The sequence below is a fragment of the Curcuma longa genome, chromosome 12 (assembly GCF_044706935.1).
Source record: "Curcuma longa cultivar G26 ecotype Majalengka, Jawa Barat chromosome 12, ITB_CL_G26_1.1, whole genome shotgun sequence".
Classification (NCBI taxonomy): Eukaryota; Viridiplantae; Streptophyta; class Magnoliopsida; order Zingiberales; family Zingiberaceae; genus Curcuma; species Curcuma longa.
This window is the reverse complement of record NC_133872.1, coordinates 3,745,846-3,757,496: the sequence shown is the minus strand read 5'-3', so window position 1 is coordinate 3,757,496 and position 11,651 is coordinate 3,745,846. Positions and strand designations below refer to the sequence as shown.

The window sequence follows — 11,651 nt, the reverse complement described above, 5'->3', positions numbered from 1 at the left end:
AGAGATCCCTTGGATCTACAAGAATGCAGTAGTGAAACAACTCTGTACACAACTGGGTATATAAAATGTGCCCCTCATAGCACCCCCACATCTGATGTGCTACATCACGTAGGTTTTCAGGCAATGAACGAACCAAAGTCCAAATCCTGTACTTGTCTAGAATCGGAAAATCCTACATCTTTAGGCGCCAAAATAGTCTGTCCAATCTCCCCATGTGTCCATTGACTCCATAAGCTAGGTTATATTCTATCTCCTGGATAGCTTCCCTTTAGCTTATTATGCATCACATCGTGACAAGTCTTAGTAATAATCATCCGTGTCATCTGAAAAAATTAAAATTAATGAAGTTAGTACAAAACTGACAAACTAGCATATATACCAGCTTAATTCAATTTATACAGACATAAAATTAACACAAATAAATCAAGAAAAATAAATCTTCTTGATTTATAGGGGCTTTTGTCAACTGATCCTTTGACCAGTCAATCGGCACCTTGAAGACTCAACATGACAGTGTTCCATGAGAACTAAAACATCATGTCATTAGCTTCAAGCACCCTAGACACCTGAGCACCATACATGATATTTAGTTTTCTCATCATCTCCAGCCATATTGACTAAGCTTAGGATAAGTTGTTCAAACAACTTCTTACAATTATGAGTATGGTTGATCAATGCCAACTCTAGCAAGTCATGATTCGGTTGAACCAAATCAGAGTTATGCCGATCAAGTCCAATTTATACTTGGTTATGTCTACTCAAGTGTTGTCTTCATGTCAGAGCACTTGAGATTTCACTTGTTTTGGGTCATTTGGGCACATGGCTTCCAAATTAGGCCTCTTTAATTGAAAGCCCAAAATTTACCCAATTAGAAATCTGACCTAATTAGATTAATTGGTCTTCTAATGAAATCCAATTAATTCATGGACAACTCAATTAATTTGATCACTGCCCAATTATCAAGAATCTGGAAGCCCAATTAATTCTCATGGAATAGCCCAATTACATGAGCTTAATTGGGCATAATTAAACAACCCAATTATACTTTGATCAATATCTGAATGAAACTAATCTAAATAAGCATGAAGGTTGGAGTTTAGTGGTTAACATCTTGTGGAATTGTCGTGTAGACCTGGTTTGAATCTCAGCCACTAATTTTTTATTTTTATTTCCTTCTGTGCCCTAAAAGCACATTTATTCTCTTCAGTGCCCTAAAAACAATTCTGCCGCCTCTTGTGCCGCCGCACTTTGTTCTTTTTCTATCTTTCTATTCGTTCCCAAAACCATGTCTTCCGTCTGACCTAAATCTATCGTCGGCGCCAGCCTCGCCGCCTGTGCCGGTGTCAGCCTCAATAGCGCCACTGGAACCAATCTGGGAAGCTTCATCGGCTGCGGACAGTGCTGTTCTCGCGAGACCAACGCTGTTCACGTGCTGAACAGAAAAATCACGATGGGCTTGTGCGATGAACAGAGAAATCACGACCCTTGTGCGTTGAACAGAGAAATCGCGGCGCTTGTGCACTGAACAGAGAAATTGCGACGCTTGTGCACTGTTCTTGGCAGCAATTTTTCCAACAGATAAGCTTCTAAAAACATATCTCTAATACCAATGAAAGAGTTTAATGGTTACCTGTTCTTGTGAGATTTCGCTGCGGATCGCTTGTGTCGGAGGAATAATCATGAAGGAAAACTTATCAGGTTTCCACAAACTAAATCCTTCGGTATGACATCCTTTCCTCTTCTCTGGCTGCCTGATATCACCCTCCTCTCCTTCTCTGCTTTGCAACTTGGACGCACACACAACATTGGTTTGATCGTCCCCTACTCAGGGCTTTCCTCTCCCTTTTAATAGGGAGAGGTTGTATTCTACACGAAGTGCACAACCGTGGCGTGGGCAGTTATGTAACTGCTAATAGTTTAGAGCAACAATTCTCCTCCATCCAGGAGTGTGTGTTAACAGTGTTTCAAGGTAGAAAAAAAATAGAGAATAATGATTATAATTAAACAAATCGAAGTGTACACTGTGATTGGGGGTATGGTGTCCGGGGCAATGGTGCAATGGTAGGACATTCGGATTGTGATCCAGGGACCTATGGTTCGATCCCCAGCTACGGCGTATTTATAGGAATTTTCCTCCAAATGGGAAACGCAATCAAAGGATGTTGGACATCTGGATTGGCCGCCGTATGCGCTTCCCGATTTACCCTGGTGGTCGGTAGGAAACTTCCGTGGGACCAGGTCGGCCACCTCCAGGGGATTGAGTCCATGAGACTAACTGAGATTTATCATTTTTTTTGATTGGGAGTATGAAATTAATCATCTATGATTTTTTTGCTTGAATTCTTCTTATTTAATTTTTTGCTACAAGTTTAATGCTCTAAAGTACGCCATGATTCAATATTAATTACAATAATATAAATTAAATTTTTTAAGAAAACTATGCAATGAATAAGAGAGAAATTTGATCAAATTGATTAGAAGAAATTGAGAAGCAACCAGAGTGAATGGAGTAGGATATATAAGAGATAAGAGGACACACACGTTTACAAATATAATCATATATAACCAGCATAATCAATTTATACCCTTTGAATGATGCGAAGCGGAATGACATCAACTAGCAATTTTGAAAAAGGTGGCCTCTGTTTGTATCCATATCAAGATCTCCTCGAGACGACTTTCCTAAATCACGTATCGTGTCTCCGATTTGATACTAGTTGAAAGAGGGAGTCAAACGATCCAAGAGAGGGTCTACGGTCCAATTTTGTACCCGACGACTCGAAGCAATCCAACAATACGAATTGAATTGAACGGAGATAATTACACCACCGTTCGAAGGTCGAACGCTTTGCTATTAACAAGGAGCAGTGAACCTAATCGCATAGGAGTTCCAGCAACAATAATTGCCCACCATAACAATGGCCCAAAAGGGAAGGAAGAAAGGATACCTCGTGACGGAAAAACAACCATTGCTTCTTCCTTTCTTCCTTGCTTTCACTGTCGGTTGTAACTTCCTTTGGCTCGAGGATAATCGACCTTAGGAGGTTACTAATCTATGGAAAGATCCTTGGTCAGAGTTGAGCTTGGACAACCTCTTGGACGGCAGCTCCACCACACAAAGTGGCGGCACCAAGGTGAGGTGGGTTGGGCAGCAACAAGAGAAGGAATTGAGGTGGGCGACAACTAGAGAGAAGAGTGGTTGATTTAAAACCTAACAATTAGGTTTTTAATCCACTAATTAACTTTTTTTAGAGATGTATTTATAGATCTCTAACAAGTTTGGTTCGCTAACTAAAAATTAGCATCCATTAACCTAAACTCCAAGCCGTTAGCCTTAAGTTTGGTTCATAACCAAACTGAGTTGGTTTAAAATCAAACCACATTTAATTAAAACTAAAATAATTTAGTTTATAATTAAACCAAAGAGGACCCACTTTCTCTTCAAAAGATGTCGCCTATCCGCGCTTCCGTTCCAATGAAATATCTTTCATATTTGCCCTTCATCTGGTCCAACTAAGCTCATTCTCTCTCGATTTGAAAATTTAATTCTTAAACTCATTTTATGTTTCTTAGAGAAACTCGTAATGTGTATGACCTTATAAGTTTCTAATTTATATTGGTTGTTCATAATTAACTATTAATTATAGATCGATCATGAGTGACATCTAACAGTATATCATGACCCATAATTAATCAAAAAATCACAGTTGATTCAAGAACCACTTCTGAACCTTTCAGTAGCTACAGTTGTTCGTGCGTCTGTTTGTTTCACATCTCTTACACCAGCTTAATTCAAGACATGGTCTATATGTCAATCCCCATTTAGGGTATAATTGAATCAAGCTGAGTTGAACATTAAGAGGCTCGAGCTCGAGCTCGATTCATTTTCCCTAAGCTTGAGTTTGGCTTGAGTTCGATTCGAGTTTTAATTCTTAAACTCGAATTCAGCTTGTAATGAAATTAAATATTCATAAACGACTCGAGTTCGGTTCGAAAATGATTCGTTTAAATGTTAAACGAGTCTCTTAACGAATATGTTCGTGAGCTTCTTAACGATACGTTCGTGAGCCTTTAAACGAATATATTTGCGAGCTCACGGATCAATACTATTAAGCTCGAGCTCAACTCAATAATATTTTTGAGCTTGAATCAGGCTTGAGCTCGACTCATTAATTTAATCAAATAAACTTTTTTTCGAATCAAAACCCAAATAGCTCGCAAACGACTTAGCTCATTTACATCTCTAACCCTAGGCATAAGTTTTAATGACCTATGTGTTGAGTCGACATTGAATGTAATGACTTTTATATATATATATATATATATATATATAATTTATTATATTTTTTTGATAATTGTATATAACTTATAAGGGCACAATTTTTATGAATGGTACAATGTAATGACTTTTTTACTATATATATAACTTATTATATTTTTATAATAATATATAATTTATAATATTAATTTTTGGATCTTTGCAACAATATCATAAAAAGATTTCTTTTGAGGAAACATGCATAACTTTTCTTTTATTGAAGTTACTGCATCATGGTATACAAGACTCTTCCTGAAATTATCTATAGAGTTACTTACATGTTAGGATTTTAGTAGGTTAAGATTAATTATATTTATTATTAAAAATAAGTGATATAATTTATTTAATTCTTATATTTGATCTTATATTGTATAGATTTATATCATTTATATTCTTATAAAGTAGACTTAAATCAAATTATATTAGATTATTTTTATCTTTATATTTGTTATTTGAGAAATGAATACTCAAACTAGCGTCTTAGAGGTAAAGTTTATCCTACATTTTATAATCACTAGATTTAAGGCTATAAGTGCGTTATCTGACAAAATGTAAACTTGGAGGGTGGAAGAGCAAAGAGGATTGGCAAAATGTGAGGTTCTTTTTGACTTTCAATGTGCATGAAATCCACATCGTCAGCATGAATTGCAAAGTCAATATTCCAACATGGCTTTGTATTGAATCCGCCGCTGCCTCGCTTCCTCGATCATAAAAGTAAATTTTTTTTGTCTCGCTCGCGCTCTGGAAGTGGAAGCGGTCGCTGGGACGGCCATGGATCTGTGGCAGAAGGCGAAGGTCTTCGCCGAGGAGGCGGCGAAACGTTCGCAGGAGATCTCCAAGGAGGCGGCCAAGCGCTCGCAGGAGCTCACCCAGGGCGCCGCGAGGTTCTCGCAGGAGTTCGTCTCCGAGACGGCCAAGAAGTCCAAGGAGATGGCCGCAGAGGCCGCCAAGAAGGCCGATCTAATCCGTTCCGAGGCCCTCCGAGCCGCTGACCAGATCAAGACCATCGCCATCGACATCCCCATCCCGATCGCATCCGCATTGGTGCCGGGATCCAGCGCGGCTGTTGCTCCCGACCTTGCTTCGGATCTCGACAGATTTGGGGTGACCCAGGAGCTGAAGGAGTTCGTTCAGGGGCTACAGATTAGCACTTTCAGGGATTTTCCCATGCAAGGTGCTAACTAGATCGTTGTTATGCTATGGTCACTCGATTTTATAATTTATCCATTACTTTCAAATTTCGAAGTGTTGAAAATCATCGAATTCTTTCCTTTTGCATGCTGACTTTTAATGATATTCTTTATCATCGTTTATTGCTAAATTGTTAGCAATGTCGCGTTTGCTATTACATTGACGCGTTTCAGGAACTTTGTTGTTGTGCGAAATTACTTTATATTGCAGCTGCTAGTTTCAAGGTTTGTCTTTGTGATTTAATGAATATATCAAATTATATCATTTTGTTATTTTTGTAGATGAACCAGAACCAGATGTATCAACCATCCCCACATCATCAAATGTGAGGCAAGATCTTAATGAATGGCAAGCAAGACATGCTACTCTTGTCCTGTCGACAGTGAAGGTGTTTGAATATGTTATATTTGTTTTTTTTAAAGAAAAAAAAATAGCCTATACCTTCACTTGCTCATTTTTCTCCAACAGTGTGGCATATATTGACCACCATCTCTTTCTCTATTGTTTGTTTTAGAGAATGACTTTTCGTTGTCGGTGATCTTCACAGTAAACAATCCATGTAGTGGTAGCATTTATTATATATATGAATCACAACGGAGGATAAGTTCAGATGGACAAATACTGGTGAGACATGACTATAAGTTGCTCAAATCAACTGTCAAACACACTGCATTTGCCATTGTAGGAATGATATGTTTTCAATGAGGCTAATTTTGCCAAGACATTGTGTGCTAGTTGTCAAGTTCGCAATCAATCAGTGTAACCCTTTCAAGATGGCATGTTATGTAGTTTCCTGATTAGCATTTGAAATTTGAAGAGATCCATGCTATAGTGGAGTATAATCACCACTGCATCTCTCATGAATCTTCTTGTTATGAGGCATGATGTAGCTAATGAATTCCATTAGTTGAGTTGTTTGTGGCACATGCAAGGGTGTAACTAAAAGAATTCTCTTTTAAGTTCATGTGGCATGCAATTGATTAGGAATTGTTTTGAACCTTAGTCTTATGTTTTGCTACTTGCAAATTCATGTTATTTGCTGCATAGAAATAAAAAGATGTGAATAATATGTTGCATCAAATTAGATGGATTAATTTGACTGGAAAATATATCTGAAGTTGCAGTTGCAACTCAGTTGATCATTTCAAGTCCTTTTTCTGATTCGTCTTGGCACACAATTAAATATGGAACATCTAGTCGATCCTTGACCATGGATTAAGAAACTTGATCTTCCTCAGTGACATACTAATTGTTGCTTATACCTCTCAAGTACGTCCAAACATCTACTGCACATTTTATCAATTTCTGCTTATTCTAAAAGTTAGCATAATCCCTTTGTTCATCTTTGAAGCAAACAGAACAGATGTTCTGTCTTTCTCCTATGCATTACAATACTTTCTTGCAAACACATTTGGGGCGTTATGAATGATAGTCATCAGCATATATAGAAAATTATCAGCAAAAACTGACTCATTAGGTATCTAACAACTATCTCTTATTTCTTGTTTTAAATTTCTTTTGTTGTGCCTTTGAATGCCACCTAGTCTTTTGTTGTGCTTCCTTGACATTCACATACACTACTTACAACAGGATGTCGTATATACTCAATATGACCTTGATGGTACTGTAATTTCATCATCATCAACTTGTGTAAGTCCCAACTGTTTGGGATTGGCCACATGGATATTATTATCCCCCTATTGGATTCTATGTGACAATGTCACTAATAATATTCAAACCAATTGAATTATTTTTACCGTATTAACTTGAGTGGTCATTCTCTCCCTCCACTTCTTACACCTTCAACTATAAATCTATGATTAATTCAATTGCTCTAAACAAATAATCTATGGGTTGTCTTTAAATGTCTTCATACAAAAATACAGACCAACATTAGAAAAGAATTTGATAGTCTTTTCCTTGTTTCTAGAAAATGACTAAGACTGAGCTGGAATAAGAGATGATATTGCTAATAGCTTCGACTATTTTATCTAACCTCCCTACTAATGTATCTTTTCCAAAATGCTCATTCATATTGGATACTTTACTATTTGCTGCTTTCTTGAACTTTTTTAGGGTAACATAGTGAACCTTTCTCATCATTACTGCAGACTGTTTCTTGATTTGTTGCTGCAAACTGTTGAAAGTTATTGGAATTTACTTATGGAAGAACATCTATTGTTTGATTACTCTTCTCAGACCCTACAATACGAGACAATTTTTTAATATTTATAATCAAGATTTTAGTCATTTTGTCTTAGCAGCTATTCTTGCTTTAGGTTTTGCCTTTTGAAGATGCAAGTAGATTTTCCTAACAAAATATACATTTGATTTACCAATTACCTATCTTTCTAAGCTGGTTTTATCTAAACATTCTTTCTTTGTTTAATAGTTTATTGAAAATTTACTTTTATTCTTCAGGAAATATCAAAGTTCAGATATGAGCTTTGTCCGCGCTATATGAAGGAGAGAAAGTTCTGGCGGATTTATTTCTCTCTTGTAGACAGTCATGTAGCTCCGTGAGTATCTCCTCTGAAAAAAATCTGGTGATCCTATTGAAATTTGGGACTGTGCATGGTGATAAGACATGAAATATACCAAATGCTAGTGATGGCACACTTTGATATCTAGTTATTTCCACTAATGTTGAACTAACTCAAATATACCAAAACAAAATATCTCTTACATATCGATCTGCGGCTCTACGCTTTCTAATTGAGCTGGGTTTCTGGAAGAAGGTAAAAAAAACAATTTGTTTTGAGGATTCAAAATTATTTGACTCAGATATTTATCTGTTATTGTCAACAAAGAAAATAACCCACTAGTAAAGTGATGTTTTCTAATTCCCTTTCATTCATTATTTTTGAATAAATACATTATTGCATAATTCAGAAAGTCATGAATAATATAGTTGACCAATTTAAATATTGTTGAACCCCTCCCACCCCCACCCCCCCTCCTCACCCCTGCCCCTCTTCCCCCCTCCCCCCACCTGAAAATTAAAAGACGGTAGAAAAAGGGATTGGTTGATTTCGATATACTGATAGGCCTTTAGTATTTATTATTGTGGTTCCCTTGGAAGAAACTCTGTAAGTTTGTGTCTTTTATCTGAATTGTGTACAGCTATGAGAAGAAGTTTATGGAGGAGTCAAAGAAGAAAGCAGAGCAAAAACAATTAGAGAGTTTCAAGGAGAATCCTGCCACTGTCCCATCTACAACAGCACAAGCAAAGGAAACAAAACTGCAGAAAACTTCCACCTCAAAGACACCCGAGGATTTGGATGTGTTTCTATTGGGTGATCTTGGAAGCGATGAGGAGGGTCTCGGTATGCAGTTTTTTGTTTATGGTTGTTTTCAATCCAGCATTTATCTTGATATGTTTAAGATATTTCTTTGCTAATTTATGCGATTGTTAGTGTGATCTTTTTAAGAATTATTCAGTCATTCTAGGGTATGTAGTTGCTGGTTACAACTCTCGCTCATACTTACTCTACACTGTTACAGATGATGGCAATGATGACTTCGATGATGAGTTCGGTAAGATTGGCAGCACCTCGGTAAGGCATTGCTTATAGAATTTCAGAATCCTTCCAGTTTATTCGTTAGAGAATTTTTATAATCCGTGATTGGAATACAATGTTCTATGGAGAAGGTACTGATTTGTGTAGTCACAACCAAGAGTGATGATATGAGCATAGCAAGGTTTCAAAAGCATATACTAGTGGTGCACAATCTTCCCACCACATAAGACGAATGATATTTGGAGGCAGACGTCTCTTATGTGCAGACGTGAGGTTAAATATTAATATCTAATCACTTGAAAACAACTTACTATAGCACTTGCAAGTTACTAAACAAGGCATCTCGTGGACTTAAGTCACTTTGGATTAGTTTAAAATAGTTCAAATGAACCAAATAAGGATTTTTAATTGAATATATAGACTACATATGCCATATATGGTCCTACGTGGTCAGTCTCATGCTTATGCAGCTTGAGCAAGGAACTTTCAAGACCATGGATCATAGTTTATGATATGGTACCCATTCAACATCTCATTTAAAGTCAGTGAAGTTGTTCATTTAATGTTGCATTTGGCTGAGATGAATGCCCATAAAACTTTTAGTGCTTCATTTGGAGGCTCATAGATAACTGTGTTGTTATCTTTCTCAACTAATGTTTTTTTATTCTTCCTCACTCTGCATTATAAGAGTCAAATGATAGGTTTTGCTTTCGAAACATAGTTATATGCTCCTGCTAACAGATGCAACTAAGCCACATATGGTTTTTAAATACTGATGAAGTTCATTAGTATACTACTCGAAGTAATGAGTGAATTTAGATATATATAATTCGTATGACACTTCACTTTAGTCTCATATAAAGTTATGAGCTATGAAAAAACTTACAAGTTTAATTGAGTAAAATACTATTAACTTAAGCTTTAGACATTAAAGGCTAAGATTAGACATTGAAGGCTAGTGATTGTTTTTAACAAGTTAATATATTAGCCCTCTCACATCATTACAATTGGTATTAGAACTGATCTACTCCAATGCTCGGTAAGATATTCCAAAGTATATTGTGATGGTATAGCCTATTGCTTCTCACATACTAGGATTAAAAATGATTCTAAATTATGATCTAGATTTTAGGTTGGAGGTGTCAAACCATGGAGCATGGGAGATTATGAATTGATACCCTAGTTTGCTCTCACAGATAAAATTTTGAGCTAATGTTTTTTTCATAAGTTCAGATGAGTAAATTATTTTTAATTTAAACATAAACATCAATAATTAGGTCTGGCAAATTTAGGGAATAATTTTTTTTCTTGGGTTGAGACTGATTGTTTTCAACTTTAATGCCCTCATTTAAGCAACCTATTTTTTTTTTTTCAAGTGTGGCTAAGTTGGAAATCCATCTTATTTTTTATGCAGGGTTTAGACAGTGATACTGAGAAACTTTGACATGGGATATGGCAAATTAAACGGTTCGAGCCCCCATTCAACACCGTCTTTCTTTCGCAGTCTCTCTTCCATGTCTGATTACTTGCTATTTGCTATAAATTTTGCCTGATTCTTTATCCGCGAAGCTAGTTTTCCTTTTTGTGTCGTGTAGAATAACTCGAGAGATTTTATCATTCGGTGGCGATATTTTTAGTTTATGTCTCTCCTCATTTAAGTCACAAATTTCATAAACATTTTTTAAGATCAGCTATTCCAAGTAGTAGTGTCAAATAGAAATGACCTGAACACAACTTGATTCCGAGTAGAAGTGTCAAATAGTAATAAATTCTATCACAAAGCCATGGAAGGAGGGTGAGTCATGCCACGTTCAGATTGGTGGGTTTTGCGTATTTGATCTTCCTCGTCTCCAAGTCTTCATGGGAGATCTGGTTTTCTTGGACTGATTCATTGTGCCATCATTCCTTAGATAAACTCTAGTTCTTCCATTCAAGTTTGGCTCCGTTCCATTTGGATCTCAAGATATGATATATCTCCGATAACTCTACTTTGTCGGCTATTCGAATTTTTGTTGTGTCTTCAATTGTCATATATATATAAAACAAAAGTATAAAAGGACTTGATTTCTTCTTACATTAAACACGAGATGATTGAATTTAGTGATTCAAAATAATTTAATTAATCACTATATATATATAATTCAATTAAGTCTAATTTTATTTAGACTTCCAATAATACAATTTAATTTAGAGTTTCAACGATTTAGAGTAAAGCGATATATATATAGTTTCAACGATTTAGAGTAAAGCGATATATATATATATATATATATATATATACACGAATTTTCTTTGCTGCGCGACGGTTTTCTACGCGACCCATATGCGACACCTCGACTCCTAGTCACTATTCCCGCCACCGTCGGCCGCCAGACCGGGCCCGATGGACGGTCAACTCGTCGGTGCACCGGCCGGTACCGGATTCCGATCGGATTGTGGTTGGAATCTAGTCGAATTCGGTTGGAAATTGCCGTCAGTGGCACACGGCCACTGTGGGCCAAATCGTGGCCGGAGACCGGCCGAGGAAGGACCGTCGGCGGTTGGATTCCGACCACTATCCGGCGGCCGGAACAGCAACGGCCGCTCGGCACTGGTAGCCGATTTTCGGTCAAATTCGTTGG

At 36.9% G+C, this 11,651-nt stretch overlaps 1 protein-coding gene across 2 annotated transcripts; it reads left to right on the top strand.

The window, feature by feature from the left end:
- Nucleotides 1-5,076: 5,076 nt before the first annotated feature.
- On the top strand, nucleotides 5,077-10,671 carry LOC141843447 (uncharacterized). Of its 2 annotated transcripts, none has more exons than XM_074731508.1 (6): nucleotides 5,077-5,492; nucleotides 5,791-5,897; nucleotides 7,931-8,028; nucleotides 8,633-8,835; nucleotides 9,014-9,046; nucleotides 10,445-10,671. In XM_074731508.1, exons 1-6 carry the CDS (start codon nucleotides 5,090-5,092, stop codon nucleotides 10,456-10,458), a joined length of 858 nt encoding a protein of 285 aa, XP_074587609.1. In that variant the 5' UTR covers nucleotides 5,077-5,089; the 3' UTR covers nucleotides 10,459-10,671. The 2 variants fall into 2 exon arrangements, with proteins under 2 accessions (XP_074587609.1, XP_074587608.1); XM_074731507.1 differs by having other exon boundaries at nucleotides 9,014-9,066.
- The last annotated feature ends 980 nt before the right edge of the window (nucleotides 10,672-11,651 follow it).

What these genes read in the sequence shown, in the direction of transcription:
- LOC141843447 (XM_074731507.1), top strand. Translation starts at nt 5,090, where the DNA reads ATGGATCTGTGGCAGAAGGCGAAGGTCTTCGCCGAGGAGGCGGCGAAA. An exon ending in AAGCGATGAGGAGGGTCTCG is followed by an intron (nt 8,836 to 9,013) that starts GTATGCAGTTTT and finishes ACACTGTTACAG; the next exon opens with ATGATGGCAATGATGACTTC. An exon ending in GTAAGATTGGCAGCACCTCG is followed by an intron (nt 9,067 to 10,444) that starts GTAAGGCATTGC and finishes TTTTTTATGCAG; the next exon opens with GGTTTAGACAGTGATACTGA.